The 23119-nt window shown below is 42.2% G+C and overlaps 1 protein-coding gene across 1 annotated transcript in view; it reads left to right on the forward strand.

The window, feature by feature from the left end:
- The window catches only part of LOC138595049 (voltage-dependent T-type calcium channel subunit alpha-1I-like), a 197237-nt gene that overhangs the window by 41562 nt on the left and 132556 nt on the right, over window positions 1-23119 (forward strand). Inside the window, exons 3-4 of the mRNA XM_069666367.1 lie at window positions 909-1042; window positions 20489-20586. Of these exons, the coding sequence (XP_069522468.1) occupies window positions 909-1042; window positions 20489-20586 (232 nt within the window). The remainder of the gene's footprint in view (window positions 1-908; window positions 1043-20488; window positions 20587-23119) is intronic.

Here is a 23119-nt window from a genome sequence, read left to right on the forward strand (position 1 = left end):
TTACCGACTGAAGCGGGACAATCCGGCACAGGAGTGGAGTCTTGACCAGGCTTTTATGGCAGGAGTGATTACTAGATGGATCCCAGGTGAGCCTAGTTTGCAGCTGCTCAGCCAGCCACGCTCCCAGCTGCACACACAGACACTGGGAGAAAAGCAGGGGGGAAAGGAAAAGCAAGGGAAAACCAACAAATACAGAAACAAACACCAAACACAAAGCAACACCATATCAGCTTCTGGGGCTTGAGAAGAAGTGGAAACCAACTTCTAGCGTTCTGTTTCAGCTGAAGATTGCCTGTCCATGCCAGTAGACTGTATCTATCAAGTCACACGTTGAATTACTACAGTCCTATCCCCAAAGTGACCACATTATCCTCAGATTTATTTGCAGTTTTGGGCTATAAAGCCACATAATGATGCCGATTTACAAAAAATCTATCTATCTAAATTTATGTTCAGTGATTTGCCTCACAAGTGCTATTAATCATCTGCTGAAATGTTGGTCAGAAACAAATTCTTAAGGGAGGAGGCAGTGAGAAGAAGAAAAATGAGGATGGACTTCAGACGTCAGTATTTTAGCTCAAAATTAGCTCATTTTTCTTTCTTGCCGTGACATAATCATGCAGCCTCTGAAGAGTCTGAACCCTTGGTGTGAGCAGCTGTGTGACCCCTTCCTTCTCGACGAGCTACTGGAGCGATAGGTCACCAAAATTACAAAAAAAAAAACATTTTCTTCCATTGTATTGAGCCAGTTAGCATGCTTCAAGAGTACCTGCAAAGATCTATAGATGTCCATCCCGCCACTCTCCACCCATCAGAGATGAATGCATGTCTGTATGTGTTGCCCAAAGCACAGAGGAATGACATTCTCTGTCACATTGTCTCTCTGTCTCCTTTTGTCTCTCTGCCAGGCTTTTGATGCTTTCATCTACATCTTCTTCGCTCTGGAGATGGTTATAAAGATGGTCGCCCTGGGAATCTTCGGTCGGCGCTGTTACCTCGGGGACACGTGGAACCGGCTGGATTTCTTTATCGTCATGGCAGGGTGAGTGCCTCATGTTCTCTTTATTTCTTCCTTTTTGTATGTCAGGGGACACATGTGCGAGTGTGAACAGTGAATGGTTTTGTTCCAAGCGCACATATTGCAGAGCATTATGAAAACAATGCATTGTACAAATGAAAGCACAATGGGGAAAAAGATGATCTTGTTTTGGCTCGGCCTTGTCTTATACACTCCTATATCCATTGTGCCACCGTGCATGGCCAATCATGTGGGTGTTAAATATGTAATATGACATTAAAAATTAACATGTTGATAGTTACTGGCTTTCACCTGGGACATGCCTGACAATTACTCAACAATAATGAAATTCAACTGAGCTAATGACCACTAATTCAATGCATGGGCTGAAATAATAGGAACATTTCTGCTCCTTTTTTTTTCCAAACACAAATGTGCAGGTTGCACTTTAGATCTTCAAAAGGTAATAAGTCCGTTAATATGACCTAAAAGCGATAAACAGTAATTGCGGGTGCACTTCCCAGACGTCTACGGTTGGCTCCCTTTGTTACGGTACTAACTCTTGATTTTCCTCGCTGACGGTCGCTTTCCTTTTCAGACTGTTTGCTTCATCTGAGCGTCGAGTTTGTTTCTTTTTCTTTGGATTTTCACTTCTTGTTGAAGTTGTATCTGTAGTCATCCATCTTTTCTTTGTTTGTTCAGCCATAGTAGATTACTGTTTACTCGCAACACTTGCAGAGACCGGAAAAGCAGCTGCTTAGCTCCACCTACCCTCTCTGGCAGACCAACCACTGCTGGCTGATGGAAAACGCATCACTAACTGGGCGCCGCTTGTGATTTTTTCCGCGAAAGTCGCCACAGACATCCAATCTGTAACACTGCAAATGCAAAGTCTTTCATCAGTGGGCCATAGACTCAATCACCATTGTGTTACCTCATTCGGCGATAGATAGAAACTTAACAGACATTTATTTAAATGCAAAACTTCGAGATTATCACTTTAACGCCTTCATGTATCTTTAAAGTAATATCTCCATCCTGTTTTGGCCACCTGTTGCAGTCTGTTTTGATGGCAGTAGTTTGCTTTTACAGCTTGCAGTCTCTTCTGAATCTCTCTCTGCAGTGATGATCTGCTAGAAGAGAAGAAGTTCCTTTCCCTTTTTTAAATAATTTGAGGCCTCATTTATTGATGAGGACAGGGACCGGGAATTCCTCTCTCTAAATGCAGGTTGACAGCGCTGTCTCGGGTAAGAGAAGTTATGGGAAAACCTTTTTTTCCTCCGGTTATTTTATTGAATTTGCATCACTCACCTTGGTTTCAGTATTAATACCAGAGCTCTGCATGCTGAAAGGAATAAAAACTTAATTAGTAGGCTGTCACTTAAACCAACAATTTAACCTGAAATTAAAAATATAAAAGTAGAGTTGGCGACAGAATAAGGAACACAGTGGAAAAGGCTTAGGCAAGCAGCAGACACTTCCTTAGTGGGCACCTGAGAATTAAAGTAATTAACACGATTTGATGACTCAAAACAATAATTTGTATCCTATCATTATTATAGTTCTGAAGAGATCATTAGCATGCAGAGTCGTATCCCTGTGCAGAAGTTCAGTTAAAACCACTTTGCATGACAGATTCACATCTCCTCTCTCCTTCAACATTGTCTCCCCCCAGTGCCCTCTGCAACATCAAGACCTCCTGAAGAGAGCATGAAATCAATTTTTAATCAAAATTCAAATAATTGTTTTAAATATTGCGTCAAAGAAAATGTGTGGACTGTAGATTTATAGATTTCTGTTCCATCTTTGCTAGATAAATTATGAAGTTTTCCCTTTGTGTTGACCTGCTGTAGTTTTTTACCATTTTTACCTTATCTTGCATTTTCGTTCCACTCTCCTCCTCCTCCTCCTCCTCTCCTTAGTCTCGCCCCAAGGGAAGGTGGACATTTCTCATCCGCTTTCACTTCCCTGGTTTCTCTTGATTTGCCATAAATTCTAACAGTCACCAGTGTACTGTTCCAGCCCTTAGGCTGAAGAAGCTAGTTCTCCCATCTTTCTCTCTCGTGATGTTTTATCTGGTCTGTTTCCTCCACTCTGATCCCACAGTGTCAGCTCATGTGACTTTCCTCTCCCTTGCTCTCCTCATCCTTTCCTTCACTCACCATCCCTTTAAGCCGAAGAAGCCAAAGAGATGTGTCGGCTCGTCTCTGTGCGCCAAAACCCCGACGCTCGCCGCTTGCGTTGCAGAGAGATACCTCCATCCCCGGTCTTACATCCACCACATGCAGCCTGTGTTTCTGCAAGGAGGAGGGGGGGAGGGGCGCGATAAAACGTTGCACCCCTGGGAACTAGTGTGCTGCAAACACCAACAGTAGGCACGCTGCAGGAAAGGGATTAGAGCAGCATGAGTTCCACACCAGGCTCTGCTCAGCCTGCCTGTAGAGCTGAACCAGGCCCCTGCACTCAGGCAGATTGTGTGGAGCAGTGTGTGCTGTCTGTGCGTGTGTAGAAGGCAGGTGTCCAACATCAAACATAAAGTTTGCTTTCTGAGCGAGTTCTCCCTCGAGGCACAGCCCCCCTGCTGAGTGCCTTTTTGTTATAGGCACTTTAATTCTGACAAACAAAACTCTGACTAAAAGCTTTGCATGTTATTATTGGATGTATGACTCAGATGAATGTTTGTATGAATTAGTAAGCTTGATAGTTTCCATGTCCACTAATAAACATTATGCTTAATCAGCCACTGCTAACTCTTTTTTCTTATTACTAGATTTATGTCTGCAAACATTTACTAATGCACGGTGAATGGCTGATTTTCAAACATTCAAAAGCAACTGAATCTCAGCCTAAACTTAATCCAAAAGGCAGTTCTTGAAGACTTGTGGTTACACATCTATTAGCATACTAATGACCTACAGAGGCTTTTATTTCTAGCTCTGTCCACCTGTCAGTTTAGAACTGAAGACGACTTTTGAAAGAGACTATAAGAACTTCAACCAAGCAGTGTTGTGACCAAGTCATCTCTGTTCAAGTCCTAAGTAAGTCTCAAGTCATTTGGTCCAAGTCTCAAGCAAGTCTCGAGTCATTTTTTCTTGGGCAAGTCAAGTCGAGTCACAGGTTATGTCAAGTCAAGTCGAGTCCTTAGTTAAGGAAAGTCAAGTCACTTTTTTCCACCGAAGATCCAGCACTCTTACCTGTAGTATCCGGTCTTTAGAAAGAGAAAAGACAATGTGTTAGCAGCCCGTCTAATAATGATATTATTGGACAATTTATATAACCTGTTCAAAAAGTCTGACAATGAATTGTATCTGTGTTATCTTGGCACAGACGCAGCCATGATGGTGGTCTGGTCTGACACCGTATTAAGGAATAACAAGTACGACTGATGAGGCTTCTATTTGGGGAAAAAAACATCAGGTAGCTGGGGGCATTGATGTGCTTGTTGCCATAGTGACGAGTTTGACTGACAGCCATTCATCTAATCATGACAATCACATACCGGGGAGCTTTTTGAGTCGTCCAGTCATGACTCCCAGTTTGCACTGCGTACATACCTGATAGTTAGACAGAAACTTGACAATTATATCATTTTATATTAAACAGCTAACATTCAAACTTATGAACACAAGCAAGTCACCCGAGTCATCATGCCTCAAGTCAAGTCAAGTCTCAAGTCATTTATTTTTTGTCAAGTCAAGTCGTAAGTCATCAAAACAGTGACTCAGGTCGACTCAAGTCGAAGTCACCAAGTCTCAAGTCCACATCTCTTCAACCAAGTCCAGTTGCCTTCTGGATTAAGCTTAGAATTACCATGACCTGGATGACTGAGAACGTTCACAGACAACTGAATCTAAGATAATATACATACACTAGATATACATTATTAACCAGGTGTGTTTTGATAACCTGCCAAACATGTTTTAATGCAGCCTGTTTGTAGAAACCACTTTCAAGCTATAAATCTAATCAGACACTTGAAGAGTCACAGGCAAGATAAGACGGAGAGCCTGCGTTAAAGGAAAGCTGTGACCGCTCATCTCTTCTTTCCATTTACCTTAATCATTTCAGTCTGCTATTTCATCTCTCTTGTCAGCAGTTTTCAAACGACGCTGGTGAGATGAAAAGAAAAATACTGTTAATAGGTAAAAGATAAAAGGTTAGACTCATTTGTATGCCAGTAGCTTAATTTAATAAGTAGATTTGCGTTTTATGAACCATGTCTGCGCCGCAACTCGTGTCAAATTATGGATAAAACACTGGCCTATTTTTACTTTTGTAGAGCGGATCTTCATGGTGCATGTGCCCCACTGCTTTCACGCTCAGTATAGCCTGTTACCTGAGACCGACTGTGTGTGTTACCTGTCCAATGTAGCCAAAGAATAACAAAACATATCAACATGTTTGTTTAACACCTTGAATTATAATTCAACTCACAGAACTGGTTCCAACAGGCCTGATGCACAGGAGCCGATATGCTGCTTCAACATCTGGCTACCTTGTAAATGATAAATGTATGTAAATGGGCATTCTTTACTGTGTTTACATACATTTTATTTGTTGGTCTTGTCTCCCACTTCACCCCGCTGATGGGTTCGTTCTGGTGTCAAGGCTCCAACAATGTTACAAACAAAGGCTCCACTCTGACACCGACAAAGAGCCTCCTCATGAAAGGCTGACTCGTTTCTTGTAGGCCTTCTTGTTGTCAAGAGTGCAAACCTCTCAACATTGTTTATGTGGAGTCCTTGAAGGACAATGTGTGTGCTTTGTTAACTGGTGACGCTTCAATGTTTGTTCACATACATGAACATCTCCTTTGACTCCACTTCAATACACGCTTCACAACACATGCTGCGTTACCCATTGCAACCTAGGACGCCATGCTTAGCCTTTTTTCTTGTTGAACAATGAACCACACCGAACATGTCTTTACTCACCCTCAGTTTGTTCCTCTGAGATCTCTCTCAGCTGAAATAATGATGGCAGGTTCTCTCTGCACAATAAAACCAGCGCCATAGGATATGTGTCTCTTCATATTCAGATCTTCTGTGTGCTGATAATACATACAGCTGCTCTTGCCTCTCGGTCACAGTAATAACATTACTTCCAATGAGTGACACTGATCCTGATTTGTTGGAGTGCTGCTCCACTGTGCTCGCCTGCAGCTGAGTGGACAGGGAGTGATAGAGAGGAAATAAAAAGGACGGAGAGCAACAGAATGCATTAGAGTGTAAGGTGTCTTATACTGTTGGCACCTGCCATTGCTCAGCATTAGGACTATTGCCTCGTCTGCATGATGAGATTGGAGGGTAATTGAAAAGGTTAAACTGCAAAGGAAGCAAAGAAAACCTTGGCTTTGGTTAATTTCTGTGTGAATAGTGCAAGAACCAGTTTTGAGAGTCAAAGTTGCTGCCAGGCATGAACGTATATTATAGTCAAAGCATTTAGCTAATTAAATGTACTGGTAAGGATCTCAAATAGAAAGCAGATAGTTGGAAGGTTGTAGGTTTGGAGTAGCAGAGGAACTATGTCTTGTGTGCTCTAGCACATGCACCTGCTCCCCCTCCAGTTCAGACAGATTCCAAATTCTAAATTGGACAGATTTTAGAAGCTGATTGAACTCCATTAAGGTAAATGTCTTAAACCAAGATGGCTGCTGTTGATGTAAAACCATATGCTGTATTCGAAATGTCATTCGATACTAACAGTATGTACTGATTTGGCCAAAATGTAGTAAGCAGTATGCAGACTAAAGCAAAATGTGCAGTATGCCAAAAATGCCCGGGGTCGCACTGATTTCGGAGAAAATCTCCAGTATGCATCGGACCACTCTACCTCGCCTACTGTATCCCACAATGCAAAGCGCTGGAACGTCACAGTGGCAGTTGAAATGACGGACAGCAGCAGCATTCCAGCAGAGGGGGGCGCTTTAGCTAAAGAAGCGGTGGTTATTGTTTACTTCTGCCTGGCGTAGCATACTGCAAAATGAATTTGAAATGCTCTGCCTAACGTAGTATGCAGTGTATAGTACGGCATTTCGATCACAGCCCCAGACTGTATAACAGAAAAGGACATAGCCAATGTGGCGACACCCATTTTAGGCCTTCAGTTTGGCATTTTGGCTGTCGCCATCTCATTTTTCTTGGCACCAGAAGTGACCTTATTTGGACGACTGGGTGGATACACCTGCTCACGTCCCCATCCTGGTGGACTGGTCACTGCCGTAGCATCTTGTCATCCCAGGTAGCCATTTCCTACCCTGCTTTATTGTGTATTGTACTCTCAATGTGAGCATTATTTACAAAATGATCATCCTGTCTTGGAGAAGACCTAAACCTAGGAAATGAGAAGATAATCTCGTAAGTAAAATGTTTATTAAGGTAATGAATCAATTAAGAAGTTGGGTAATTTTCCCATCTGGCCTGCAACCACCCTTTGGCCATTAGAAATGAAGCATATTTAAGGCGCTTGTGCATTTGCCTAATAAACTGAGACAGGAATCTGCCCCCTTATGATCCTATTGCATTTTGTGCTTGTGTATGTGTGCATACTGAATATCAGAATGTGTGTGTCTGTGTATCCCTTTATGATAGTCTGTCATCAGGGGTAGCTTTGGAGAGGCTATCTGTGAGCGCAGGCCCAGCTTTACACCTCCTCTCCCAGGATCCATTCATTCTGTCAGCTCCTCCTCTCTCCCTTCACGCCCTCTATCTGTCTCCAACACTCAGCCGAGGGAGCAGGAGAGGAGGTAAAGACATGCTGATGTGATGGGATAGCATGGAAGAAAATTACTAGCCATATAACAGAGAAAAGAAGGGACATCAAAGCGGATGAATGGATAAATGTCAGGGCTCATGAATTTATACATTTTGCTCTCTAAATGCATTCTTCTCCAACCTGTTGTAAGAATGACGACCAGGGCCGCGTGCTCTGCTGCTCGCTTACTCATCTGAGCGTCCTCGCAGAACCGCCACTGTTCAATGGGCAATCGTAGTCAGCCAATTGCCTGCTATAGTGAGACTACTGTCACAGCCAAAGATGCTGGTTGCTTGATTGGCTCCTGATGGGTGATGCTGTGAAGAAGTTCAGCTGCTGACAGATTCACCACAGTGGCAAATCACCCTGTGTTTCAAAGGTCATTTTACACTTGCCATGCTAGAAAGAATTGTCCCCATAAATGAACAATAGTAGCAGATTTTTTTTTGAAATTGTTGGTCTAAGGCAGGAAGGATTTAAACGTGTTTCCAGCCACCTCAGATCTGGCATGTTTGAGAACAAAAGGCCGTACTTTTAGAATCCAGGCAGCAACAATCCAAAGAAAGAATAAACCACAGGGTCCAGCATATTCTTTTCTCTTTTGTCTTTGCCATCTGTTTTCTGCTGCTGTCTTCATGTTACACATATATGTATATGTGTGCTTACATTTCTAACACTGTCAGAGTGCCGTCATCATATATCAAACATATGGTTTCGGTATCTTAACTCTCTCCCACTCTTACATTCTCAGCTGCCAAACATTGTGCTGGTAAGAGGAGCAGATGGCAGACTATAAGTGATCCTAATCTGCGTTGGCAGAACTATATTCACACTTAAAGAAAATGTTCCCACTTATCCTTTATCAGACGTATGCACTGCACGCTCTTAAAAGATCTACTCATGTTTCTTTATTACCTTTATTACTTTAAACAGGTTTATTTCAACATGTGTTACTGCCAAGGTCTAGGCATTCTGCATTGTGTGGAGTATAACAATGACACCAAAGTGTCATCTGCAAATGTGACGATCTTAACACTAGAACCGCCAGGGGTCACAGTGTACCTAAATCCACCAACGGGTAAAATTTACCCGCTCTGAGAATGCATTGATTTTCAGCGTGCAAGGTTCATTTATCATTTTCCAACACAAAGTTGTATCATGCAATGCTAGATGTGGTGTATATATACAACATGACAATGGAATATATATATGACAATAAACTTTATTTGCAAAGCACTTTGTGAACGAGGTGCTTCACAGAAAACAAACCAAAGAACAGCAGACAGTCCAGAGACCTCCCCACCGTCAGACTCACCTTCACTCAGGGCACTGAGTCAATCTAAGGCCTGATTTACATTCACGCATCTCTTCCTCTTATCCATGTTGAATTGGAGTTCATGACTTGATGAGCAACTCGATGACACACACAGTAGTAGAAAAAAAGCTGTTGCCATAGCAACATACAATGTATCAATCTAGACGCGCGAAATGAATAGCACGGAAATGAAGGTGTTCTATATCTGGGTAAATTCGACCTGCTGGCGGTTATAGGTATAAATGGCCATTTTTATATATATATTATTTCTGGCTTTATGTTGACATTTTTGAACAATAGGGGGCGCTATCGAACACACTTGTAGGAAAAGTCAAAGACTGGGGGGCTTTAATATTTCCTGGAAAAAAAGTTACGTACCATCAAAAGACAGCTGCGGGTAAATTTTACCCGTTGGTGCTTCTAGAGTTAACACCTTTGTTGTTTTACTTACAGTAAAAGATCAAGAGGCATTTGAAAGAAATCAGCAATTTCTAACAAAGTTTGCATATAAACTACCTCCAACTGTATAACCAATTTATTCCAACACTCGACCGATCCTTATAAGTCGGAAAAGTCATTTTCAGATTCCTGTTTTGGTCCTTGTATTTGGAGATTCATTGTCAGATTGAATTTGTGTTTTTTTGCTTTGATTTTCAAGGTGATGAAAAGAAAGTAAAAATGTTAAAAACCAAGCATTTGTCTGGTACTGTGAGGGATCGACACAGAGACTTCACTGCCCAATGAAGAGTCTGAATATTGAACTGTAGCAATGATATTTTTGTTGTTGACCTTCATCCGCTGCTTTTACCTTGTCGTTGTCCTGTCTAATTTATTTTGACTGAAATATACTTTGGTCAAAATCAATGAATTCTCCAGTTTTAGGACCAGGCTCGATACTGATGTAATAGAGGGGAATTGGCTGGGTATAAAAGGGTTTGCATCTGATTGTAAGACTCTCACCTTGATAAAACCTTTGAGTCTGTGCACCGCTCTTGATTCATATAGCACATGCTGCTGCTTCATTGTTCCAAGTCGCTGCCTTTCATGTACTGGCATGTTCTGGAATGACAATCAAGCTTCCTCGAATCCTTGATTTTGGTTAATCTACCATCCTGACAGCTCTAAAGAGACAGAACGTGTGCTGCTGTAATGCTGAGTCTGTCACCTGCTCATTACTCAGTAAAACAGGCGAGTCTTCACGTCCATTGAGAGGAAAAAACTCCAATCATTTATAAAATACTGATAGTTTGAAAGGGAGTTTAGATATTGTTAAAGTTCGGATCTATTTTTTACATATTTTGGCTTCCCAATGAGTAACTGGTACAAATATTCTGTAAGTGCTCCAGTTTGTCACTTCAGCCGGAAGCTGAAAAAGGCCTGCAATGGCCTGCCACATAATATTGGGATAAATGTGCCCAATCAAAGACTACAGTATGGAAATGATTTGTCGTCTGCTCTCTCGGTTCCAAATCACATTTCAACCATTCTTGCAACAATTCCCAGCAATACTTAGAGAGATAGAGTGTGACTTCTCCTTTAACAAGACTTTTCTCACTTTTAAATAATAAGGTTTATCTCGCTATGGATCCAATGGGAAATCCCTTTAAAATCTCAAGGAAGGAAATCCATGATCTGTGCTCTGTGGGTTTTGCAATGAATGATCAGTCAGTAGATGGAGGAGTAGTTCATGCTCCACAAATCGTTTGTCGTTTGAAGATGCTAACTAACTTGGCTACATGTTAGATAAAACAAAGACGGTTGAATGTTAATTATGAGTTAATCCAGATCCAGTGTACGGATCAAGCCCACGATATGCGAGAAATATCCTGACACTCTTTAAACAGAATGACAAAGTGGGATATTTTAGTTTTGCTAACAATGAGCTTAAACATATTAGATAATGAAAGTTATCGGAAGTCATAACTAAGCGTTAGCTTAAAATAAAACAATATATTGACTTACCCTGCTGTGCAGGAACATTGTTGTTCCTGTATATGATGTCCTATGAATTGCCAAAAAGTGGGGTGTCTGACGCTTGCATTGGGACCGCTGAGCTTTTGCCTCAATTTTTATGTCCTCTACATTCTCAACACTCTGCTTACAAATATTCTGGATGTAGCTTTGAAATGATAGTTGTCGTCCATTCTGCTGACTTCTGATATTTGAGAACTATTTTTCCAGATATTTGCTCTTATTTCCCTTGGAACATCTCTCACTCTTATAGTTGAAAACGCCATAATATTTACATGCCGGTGCGAAAGCTTGACAGGCGTAGCAACAGTAACCGAGGGGGGCGGCACATGATGCAAGGCTCTGTTTTCAAATATTTCCACAAATTATTCTTATTGAAACACAAGAATGTCAAAAGTGGCCCTAATGTGGTCGAGTCATGTCCTGTCTGTAACATAGACGTGTGCTCTGTATCCATACAATCTGCACGCAAACACCAGTTTGCACTGCATATTTAATGCGATGAATGATAGACGTATGCAGTGTTTTCACTTACTTAGGCTCAGTCTTCTGCACATATGTGTTTGTGCAGTCTGTGTTTGGGTGCACACGCTGCCATATGCACATATTGTAATTATACTAAACGGAAGGTGATGCATGAGGTTACTGAGTTAATGATCCTCGATAGCTTCTGACACTTAGCGTATCGTAAATGAAGCTTGGGAATGGGTCTGATAGCATATAGCACCAACTGTCTAAACAGATGTGTGAGCGCATTCATGGCTAATTATCCTCTGATGAAGTATGCTTTTATGAAGCAGCGTTATAAAGTTTATCAGGGATGAGTAGTACAAATTATTACTATGAAAATGATGTGGATTACTACTATGATGCGGCCCCCCACTGAGGACTGAATATTTCCCTTACATCTTAGTAAGACCCCCCGGGTGCCACACGTTCACTTTAAAGATGAATGCACTTTTAGTGAGTAGCATAGCTGGAAGAGTGCATTGATTTGCCAGGATGAATTAGGTTTAGGCCTTGTGCAAGTTTAGCCTAGCTTAGCACAAACAGGAAGTTACAGAAAAGCCTTGTGGCTGCAGTTTGTTCAAGGTCTCATAGACGGCTCGACCTCTGACATGCTGCCTGCACAGGTCAGTTATAGCTCCGGTACATATGCTAACTTGTTGAATCACAACGTCTACACACGTTCAACACATGGCATATATTTGGGAGTTCACAAGCAGACATATTCAGTCTTGCAGATGTAACCATTTTCTCACTAGACCAAGTGACTTTTATGACTCTTTCAACACTATTTTTTAAGAACCTAGCAGCAGATCTTGCAACTTTTTTTGGGGCAGACATAAGTACCTCTCCCCTGAGGAAAGAAAGTGTTTTTCAGTGAGTGATTCTGCACTCATCCTTCCTCCCCGAGGCTGCAGGTTTTCCGGACTGTGTTCAGTGAGTTGGACAGAGCGGCAGCATGTTCATTCAACCTCACAGCAGCTTTCAGAAACATGAAGGAGCTGTGAATGTGCATACAGGTGTAAGAGTTAATCACTCATCTACATTTGCCACAGAAACTCCCTGTAGTTGTTCCAAGTGAAAGAACTTGACTTTTCAACACAGTTCACAAAAGTTATAAAAAATTATAATTTTTCATAACATTACAGGTCTTCTGAGCCACTTATTTACAAGGTTAAAGCAGCTTACATGATCTCAGCTGATGATTAAGGTAGAGTCAGTTAAGCTGAGTTTTGCTGACTAAGAACACAATCATACTAACACATTTTATGTATTCTTTTAAACCCGGTGTGCCCCTGTCTTCATGCAGTTTAGTGGGACAGAGTAACCGCCATTATTAGTCGTGTATTATAAAGTCAGAGGCTTAAATATGATGAGTGTAGAGTCTAACAGGAAGTGATGGTGGGGAGAATGATGGGTAATGTGACCGCAGAGAATAGTTTCAGCAGACAGCTGGCTTCATCTTTGACAAGATGCACATGTACGTGACACACACACACACACACACACACACAAGGACATGTGTATGAGCATCTGTACCCAGCTGGAGGTGTAACAGTAGCTCATTAGAGCTCTGACACCACACAACACACTGTAGGAATGTGAGAATGGAAAATAGTACACATGGAGAGAAAACACACACACACGCACAGAAACACACAGAGGACAAAAAAAGGACAGAGGAGCAAAAACATAAAAAGAAAAAGGTTCATGAGGGAGTTTGTGAGGTGGTAAAGTTAAAAGAAAGGCGGAAAGGAGCACACGAGGGAGAGGTAAAGAGGAAGTCGAGTCCGTCTCTGCTGATGTAAATTAGTGTGTGTCTCGTGTGCTCAGCCGTACGTGTGTGACTCTCTATATCCTCTGACTCGCAACCCTCTTCTGGGGCAGAAGATCTACTGCATCCATTAATCTTATTTTAATAATTGATGACATCTCCTCCAGAAGGAGTTTGGCCTGGACTGTTGGCATAAAACTAGACATTTAGTGCTTTCTGGTAATTGCCATATTAGTTCATTCTTGCCTTTTAGGCCGGTGCACAGCCAACGGAGTGGACATAATGTACAATTTCTGTTTAGCTGCATTAGTTTGCTTTATAGGGCCGTACAAACACAGGAACTTTTACTTGTAATGCTGGTGGGCTGTAATGTGTGTTTCAACTGCAGATAAACAAATTAGCTTCAGAGCTTTATTAATAAATCGAGAGATAGCTTCATATTTTACAGGATTCATCATTATTGGCCACTTCGGCTGCAGAGAAACAGTTTTCTTTCCTTCTCTGGTTACTGAGATAATTAAAACTGTGCTGCAGCGTGTTATTAGTTCTTGATGCAAACCTTTAGCCATGCTTTTAGCAATGTTGTGGCTCCAGGGATGGTCTTGTTAATTGGTCGGTCCAACACTTTGGGTCTGGACTAAAACATCTTCCTTATACTTTGTACAGACGTTAATGTTCTTCAGGGAATATAATCCAACTTACTTACTTTGCTCCAGCATGAGATTACCATTCCTTGTTTGAGTGTGCTGTCTTGGCAAATATGAGAAATGAATGTCATTAAATTTGGTGCGCACATTCGTCTTCTACAGAGGTGGAATTCTAATAACTTTGGGGATCACCTGATTTTTATCTTTCACAATTATCAGTTCAATTCATCCAATTTTTAATCACCAAATAGTTAATAATACGTCTTTTTTATTTATTTTATATAGCGCTTTAAAAGGTACTCAAAGACACTTTACATGTTAAAATGATTAAGGTCCAGAAAATACAGTTAAAATGTGAATATGAAAGAAAACAGCTACAACAGTGAGATGATCGGTCACAGGTTAACAGCAGATTTGAAAAGGTGGGTTTGAGTCCAGTTTTGAAAGAGGGGAGTGAGGGAGAGTGTCTGAGGTGATGGGGGAGGGAGCTCCTGAGGGAGGGGGCAACAACAGAGAAGGCTCTGTCCCCCCCAGGTCCGTTGCTTGGATCGGGTGAGAGGGGTGAGGACGTTGGCGGATCTAAGGTTGCAGGTGGGAGTGTATTGGTGAAGGAGGTTAGTGAGGTGGTGGGGGGGTAGGTTGTGGAGGGCCTTGAGGAGGATTTTAATTGTTTGTTGGATGGGATACGATCTCTGGTGCGGGAGTGGGTGAGAAGACGGGCGGCAGAGTTTTGAATGTGTTGTAGTTTGTTGAGGATTTTGGAGGAAGTGCCGTAGAGGATGCTGTTGCAGTAGTCCAGTAGTGAGTGTGTGAATGAGTGTTTTGGCTGCTGAGAACGAGAGGGAGGGGCGAAGACGGGCAGAGTTTCTGAGATGCAAAAAGGCAGTTTTTGAGATGTGGTTGACCTGCAAAGCTAATCTTCACATGCCTTCAAAACTAAAGAAACGTCTTGCTGCAGTACAGGGGACATAAGTTTAGGAAGCGTTTCACCGGAAGCAAAATTAGTACACAGGATGCAGGAGGAATATTCTTTAATGCGAGTGAGCGAGACAGGAAGTGAGTGTGTGCGCATGAGTCACGAGAGTGAACGGGGATCGGAGCAGATCAGCGGAGAGTGTTATCGGTAACAGAAAATAACAGAACGTCTGAACAGTGAGGCTGTGTGTGTAATAAAGCCACGTACTCCTCAAGACTGAAGCCGCGCTCCCGCGTCTTGCTTCCTGCTCGCTCCTGTGTGTGTAAAGTGATGGGAGTTAGCCCCGAAGCTAGCGGCAGCTTCGGCCCTGGGGCAGATTGGTACCACGGTGAAGCAGGAAAGGCTAACATTTGAATCTGGGGAAGGAGGGGGCGGGGGGAAACAACTCTCTCCAATATTTTGAATTTGGACTGCAGTACCCATTTTAGACGCTTCATAATAAGAGTAAAATACCAGGTATTCTTAATTTTTCTGCTTCATTTTGGACATAAATGGACAATAAATTAACCTGGATATTTCCTCTCAACACTACAGAGGTGCTTGTGGAATCTGTGTAGCGTTTCAAAGCCTGCCCTACCACCAATTATCTCCAACATTCAAAGTTTCCCTCTCCAACCAGCAGGGCAGCCCTGGAGAAAAACTCTCCCACTGTTCCACTCTGATAGCTCCTGAGAGAATATTTCATAATGCCAACTTTTGAAAAGTGCTTCTTTGGGAGAATATAAACGCAGCTCCCTCAAAGAGAAGAGACACCATAGAGAGAATACCTAGAGAAGAGAAGAAGCAGGATGTTTAAGATCCAGTTAAAAATCCACATTGCCTCCTTGGAACGCCGCTGAGGAACAACAGTAATCTGGTCTCTCCTTTCAAATATTCATGAAGCTGTTTGATTGGAGAGCGGCCCAAACTCAAACACAGACAGACGCTCAATTTAGTTTGTCTTTGTGTGTATTAAAGTCTCTGTGTGAGTCTGAGTGTGTGTACTGTGCGTGTGAAGTTTCGAGGCTAACAAAAGTACACTCTTGTGAGCGTGTATCCGAAAGTGTGTGTGGGATCGTGCTTGTGTGGCCTCCGTCTTCTGATTTTACACAGCTTTGTTTGAGCCCAGAGTGTGCCCCATGCACTCTCTCTAATAACTATGATTTGTGTTTGTGTGTGTGTGCGTGCACGTGCATAATTCTGCGGGTTGTGATACAGAGGTTATCAGTGTGTATATATGCTCAGTATGTGAAAAAACAAGGCTGTATCAGAAATAACGCTATTTGTGTGTGTTATTGTGCCTGTGTGTATAATAGACTGCGTCTTTGCATTTGTGTGTGTGCGTGTGTATCCCCGTGTGCAGTATAATTGTACGTGTATTTATGTGTTGCGTGTGTGTAATTGTGTGCATCTGTATGGCTGAAATGAGCTGTCTTATCTAAAATAGCTGCGGAAAATTGCTGAAAATGACAAAAACCCATTGCGTCCACCACCACACACACATAACCACACACTTAGATAACTGGCCTGTCAAAGCACAGCAACACGGTGATTGAAATAGCAGCATCAGAGGCGTCGCAGCACAGTTGTATTTGCTCTAAATCCAGTTCATGTTAGCCCAGAACCAGCACATATATGCTTTTTATTTTAATTACAAGTGCAGGTAAGGGACGCTGTCTGTAAGCAGAGGATGTAGCATCAGGGTGTGAAAAGTAGAGCCAATACAGAAGTGCATTGTTGTTAACTAAGCTGCTGCCAAAAATACAAAGATGGCAGTGGACTGGTTTTTTGATTTGTTGATTTCTTCCAATAATTTATCGTTTGAGTTCTCAACATTGAATTAAACTTTAAAGAGGGTGAAGAGCACCTGGTTCTTTACTTTATTTTTCACTACACCAGTTTTTTTACCCAGTGCAGCACTCCCTCAATTTTTTCTTCTTCAGTATCATATTAATTCCCACGTATGCTGCTCAGAGTAGTCGCAGTTCACAAGTTTCACACAGTTTATTCTGCATGCTCAGCAGGCTTCGGAGAGCTGGCCAATCAGACGAAAGCAGGCTTGTAGGGGCGGGGTTTCTTAAAGGGACAGAGCTGACTGAGTTGTTTCAGGCAGAGGCTGTATGAGGGCCTGCACAGAGCAGCAGTGTGAGAAAAATGAGCCGTTTTTTTTAACTGTAAATGATGCTAAGCTCCACAGAGTGAAATATGAAGCTTGAAATATAGCGTAATACCTCCCCTTTAACTTACTAATTAATTAAAATCAGGGAAATTAAGGCCAGAGAATGATTAAACTGTAAATTTGCTGTAGGTACATCACCATCACAAAGAGTATAGAAGCAGTCTAAGTTGTTGGAAGTAATGTCTCACACACGTTTATGTTGGCTTTTGATGTTTTTGGGGTCTTAAATTATATTTGTTGAGGTCTTAAAAAAGATTTTAAAAAATGGTGCAAGAACACTGTCGCTGTTTACCTTCTTTCTTTCCATCCCGTGTCCTGCATTCAACTCCCGCATACACTTACACTTCTTTCCTCCTCTTATTGTGGCGGTGGATGATGTGTACGCCCTGTTCTCTGCTCCACCGTAGAAAATTGCCTGTCAAATTAGATCACGGCCACTCACTAAAGAACCAACCTCTGTGATCTCGCTGTGTCCAGGTACGCTGCAAACTCCGACCTCACTTTTCATGGTCGGCGTGTTTTACTAGCGTGGCTTCGTCTGATTTGTGGTGGAGCTGGAGCAGAATCACGGCTCAGCAGGCTCCCGTCACCACCAAGGTTACGGCGATACACAGGCGAGAGGAGAGATTCATATTTCATGGTTCGCTGAGTTAGATCCACACACCTTACGGATGCTTTGAAGCGTGTGCAGAGGTTTGGTCGCTGGACTGAGGTTTGGTTGCTGATCTGCAGAGAATAAAGCAACCTGTGTTTGTTATGGAGACCTCTGAGTTCATGTTGGGGCACGGTGCAGCCAGGGGGTTTCAACTTTGTTCTGTTGAAGTTTTCCCTGCTTTATATGGAGGTACAACTGAGGGAACATCTCTGCTTGAGGTACAACTCTGGGAACACATGTGCTCTTCCCACTTGACATTTAATTGAAGTTGGCAGGAACTTTATTTTCTTGAATTTTGGCAGAACTTCAACAAGGCCATTTTTTTTTCTCTCCTCAGCCTCCTGAGTTATATCCTTACGTAACGTGTTCGTGTTTTCCAACTCTGAAACCTCGCAGGATTCCACCTCAAACTGTGAAACTCCCTCTGGAACACCAAGAAATTGAAGAATCTCTATGTTTCTGTCTATTTTACTCTTATTTTGCTGTCAAAGTTTTTTTTTGAAGACTCCTCTCAAGGTGCGCAGGTCGAAAGGTCGAAATGTTGAAAGCGAATAATTGGCTGGAGCTTTTAAGACTCTTGAAAAATCACCTGTTAGACTCTCCAGCCTCTCATTGAGATGAGCTTGTTATTATGAAGTGCTGGAATATGTTGGAGTGTAATATTTATATGAAATACCTGAAACTTAACTCTGTTTCTCGAAATTCCTTTTCCCAATCTTGACAACTCTCTACCCCATCGCTTCTCAGCCTGAGAGCTCTTCCTTCTGCTCAGGCAGGTATATGCATATTGCTTTCCTCTCTTTGTCTCCTAACATTGTAATTATCTCCAACACTTGATAAAACCCTCGGGCGCTACCCGTCTCCCTCTCTCAATCTCACTTTATTGCCATCGTTATATTGCACTTAATCATCCGTTGGTGCTTTTCCTCGCGTTGGTTTCTGATCCGTCGTCATCTCGTGCTTTCTTCATCTCCCGTCTGTCAACTATAAGAGCATATCCTCCTGCCTCAGACATACACATACATGTTTATAACGCCAAGAGGGTACCATCGACCTGTACCTACAAAATGAAGACCATCCTTCTTATCAGTCATCAGTCTTATTTAGGTGTTTTGTTTTGTAATTGCAAAAACTGAGATATGAGAGTCTGACCGATGCATGGACAAAAGAAGTGAACGTAGCCTCACGAAGCCAATATGAAAGTGCATTTTCTCTAATGGCCAGCAGGGGGGAATCCACTGGTTGCAAACAGTCAATTTGTATTAATTAAGACATTAAGGTCAAGAAAAACATAAATGAAAAAGCAGGGTATGCTTTAAGGCGTGGCTACCTTGTGATTGACAAGTCACAACCACCTCCATAAGGCCTTGTTTAGCATGTAGCTGTAGAAAGAAATAAGGGACCGCTGCAAAAATATGTTTTTTTGGTTCTGCTCTTTATATGTTTATGTTTGTGTATAATGAACTTTTGTTTTATGAAACATTTCTCCTACTTCCAGATCAAATATTCCCATTTAGGTCTTTAGTTGCAGAAAATGACGACTTGAAAACCAAAAGAAAATATGTTTTTCAGAGCTCGAATAATACAAAGGTTTTTGGTTGTTTTAATTACAGCTGTCATGCATGCTCTCCACCAGTCTGTCACAGTGCTGCTGGGTGACGTTAGGCCACTCCTTGTTCGATGGCTTGTGACCATCCATCTTCCTCTTGTTCACGTTCAAGAGGTTTTCAACGGGGTTCACATCTGGATTGGGCTGGCCGTGACATGTAGAGAGAGAGATGCTGATTTGGAGTGGTCTCTTATTCTTTTGTTCCGGTGTAACAATTCTTCTCTCCTCCTGTATTCCCTCTTCCCTTTTTCTCTACAATCCCACCATCCCTCTTTTTGCAATTACGTAAGAAAAGTGTGTTTTCCCTGTAATAAATGTGTCAAAAATATGTCAAATAGCAAAATACTCCTCCCTTGCTGCCCTATTATCCCACACGTAGTTTTACTTCAAGCTTGTTTACTTCCTCCAACCCCTGCTCCCTCACAAGGCTATGCTTTCATATCACAGGTTGCAGGTTTAATATCAGGCTTCTCATGCTTGAGCACGCCCGCAAACTGACAGGATAAACTTTGATGCTTTTACTACATGTGCTAAAAGGTATATCCCGTTTCACGCGTGCAGGAAGTCTACTGTGCTGATTTACTTGTACTTTGCCACCTTTATCAGCCTGTGTCAAAGTGACAGAACACCTGTTTTTTTTAATACCAGTGCTTCAGTCTGTAACTTTCCAATGTAAAGCAATACACCTACACGCATAAATATTCATGTTCAGCTGCAAACAAATCGATGATTGTGTTTTCCCCGCATGCAAGCAGACAGCTTGTTTTTGTAAGCACAGTAAGGTAATCTAACAAAGCCTACCACTGACCCCTGTTTCCTTTAATGTCTTGCTTTATTAGGTACATAAATTCCTGCTCATTAATTCATATTAATCTCGGCACGGCGGGACCCAGACTGCGGAAGTGTGCCTGCTTCTCTCTTGCCTTTTTAACATCGAGGGAGGACAATTCATAACAACTTGAAAGTTCAGATGATATTGCTCCTCAGTTATGACCACACTGGTTATAGTGGTTCGTCATTCTCCTTGGTACCCTTATAAACTGTAGACCTCTGGAAGTTTCTGTGTTATTAACAAGCTTTTCCATGTTTTGTGTGTATTTTCCAGGATGGTTGAATACTCGCTGGACCTTCAGAACCTCAACTTCACTGCCATCAGAACAGTGAGGGTACTGCGGCCGCTCAAAGCAATTAACAGGGTGCCAAGTAAGTCACAACACCACTTCAGATTGTGTTACTTTCATTGACAAAATGTGTCATAATACAGCTAAAGAGTGAACAGAGCTGTGTTACTATCCCTGCGGTATTCAAAGAGTTCATCAAATGCTTTCTCTGCAGTTTATAAAAAAAGCTGTTCATTTCATGCCGAAATGAAAAAAACTATTCAGGATGTTCATTCATGCAATGCTGTCCGTGGCACTCATTCAGCACCATGGACAGCTGCCCACAAAGGCAGCCAGAGCCTGGTAGCTTGGTCGCTGTCCGGGGTGCTGAATATGAGTCATTGAGCCAGGAATACCTCAACTGTGAACATGCTCAGAAAATATGGCCACAAACTATACTTATAATATAAAGTAGGGAGTGAGATTTGACTTTCAGCTGATTACAGCCCTGCGGATTTCCAACCACTGTAGTGTGCAATTTTTCAACCTGGATAGATGGTTGGATGGATCTTTATTGTCAATGTTGTACAAACAGCGAAAGGCAATTTAGCAGCTCTTTGGCACAGACAAATCAAAACACGCTACAAACATACTAAGAAAAGGAAAGAAGCTGTTTTTACGTCTGTTAGTAAGTGTTTTGAAGTGGGTAGGGTGTCCAGGGTGGCGGGGGTCTTTTATGATACAGCAGGCTTTCCTACAGAGTAGAGCCAGTGTATATGTCACTGAGGGGTTGTTCACCACCTGCTGTAGGTCCTTCTTGTCCTGTGCTGTGCAGCTGTTAAACCACACCGTGCAGCAGTAGGCCAGGAGGTTTTCAATGGCCCGATAGAGGTTAATCAGCAGGCAATATGGGAGGTGAGCCTGCTTGAGCTTCCTGAGGAAGTAGAGCCTCTGCTGGGCCTTCCCCACCTGATGGGAGATGTTCGTGGACCAAGTGAGGTCAGCTGCGATGTGAACATACAGTCCGTAAACCACATTCAAATACCAAACCTGATGTATAGATTTAAAAACACGTGACCCTAGCAATACTAACCCACAATATATTTTAAATATTATAATAGTACACCAGTGGGCTCAGTGGAAATCAGTGGAATCCAACATTTCGTTTAAGTAAACAGAAGCCCTCCTCTTTAAATCCTTCCACAGACAGTTTAAATCCACACAGGACAGATCAAAGGCAACTCCTTCCGTTGTATTTTACTCACAGACGCCTCCTGGAATAGTAAGTGACACAACAGAAGCATTATTCATTTTGTATGAATGGCCCGCATGAAAACAGCACCGTTGTGTCCGATGCACCATACATGACAACACAAACCTGCCTGCCAAATGCAGCCCCAATGCCTCGTTGTCTTGGCTGTGATTATGTCATCCTGATTGTGTACCTGTTGTTTTCAGTGAGCCAGCCTGGTGGTTTCACAGGTGCAGCTTTTGATTCTGTTGTCTTCTGCATTTCAAATAGCGACAGACATCTGTCCTAAAATAAGGGAGGAAAAGAACAGAACTGAGAAGATGTCTTTAAAGTGAGGTCACTTTCCATCTCGGTCCAGCCTTTGTAGTGGATACTGTCGTGATAGCTGGCTGTACAAGTTTCCGCCTATGTGAGGCTACGAATTCAGGATGACAGGAAGTTCACAGGGCTATTTCAATTCCCAAAAAGTAATTTCATCCACCCTGAGCTGTCCTAATTTTGACACTCGTCACCAAACCCTATCACTTCTCCTCCCAGAGTGCTGCTTAGTCCCTGTCCTGATCCATGAGAATAATCAGAGCCTGCTTCTCGTTGCTTTGTGCTTTATGTCTAAATTGTTCCTAGCAGGCGATCGTTTCAAGTATCCATGAGTGCTCTCTAAGTTGGATATGTTGGTGCTTGAAGCTAATGTTGTTTTGCTTCCTTTATAAGGATAATTGCCAAACCTCCCACTGCTCATAAATCTGCAACATAAACGAAAGCAGGTGCCGTGGAGACGGTTGGTCACAGGGAAACATTCACTCTATACGGAACATTCTGTATCGTATGACTCACACATGGAGAACACTTCTATGTACATGTTTCCACAAAGAATGTTGATGTAGCTTAAGAGTTAAGGACTCTTTTGTTATGATGATCGTATCTGCATGTCTTATGTTAGCCCTCTGTCTGTATCTCTTTCATTATTTGTTTATGTGTGTGACAAGAGAGTGAGACTTTGCATATTCGCATAGATGTGTATTATTTCTTCTTCACTGTGAAATCCAAGTAATGTCCATCCTCCGTCTATCAGTCAAGGTCAAACTCCAATCCAAACGCCATCAGAAGTTCTCATGCTTTTTCTAAACACATTGTATTTAAATCCACCAGAACTAGCCCAATGAGCTGTAGGAGAACAACTAAATGAATTGTTGTCTAACAATTTGGAAAGTACTGCCGAACAATTAAGGTCTTGATGGTTCATATAACTCCAACTCCAAATGTCCAACTTGTCTTATCCGCAGTATGTCAGATTAAAAAAGCTTTGTCACGGTCCACAGGTACAAAGTTTGATTCTGGTTAGCGTCACTTTCAAGGTACTCTAAGAGTGCCTTCACACCTAAAG

Source organism: Semicossyphus pulcher, unplaced genomic scaffold, assembly GCF_022749685.1.
Source record: "Semicossyphus pulcher isolate SPU_LCO1_2020_fin unplaced genomic scaffold, fSemPul1.0.p SCAF_17, whole genome shotgun sequence".
In the NCBI taxonomy this organism is placed as follows: domain Eukaryota; kingdom Metazoa; phylum Chordata; class Actinopteri; order Labriformes; family Labridae; genus Semicossyphus; species Semicossyphus pulcher.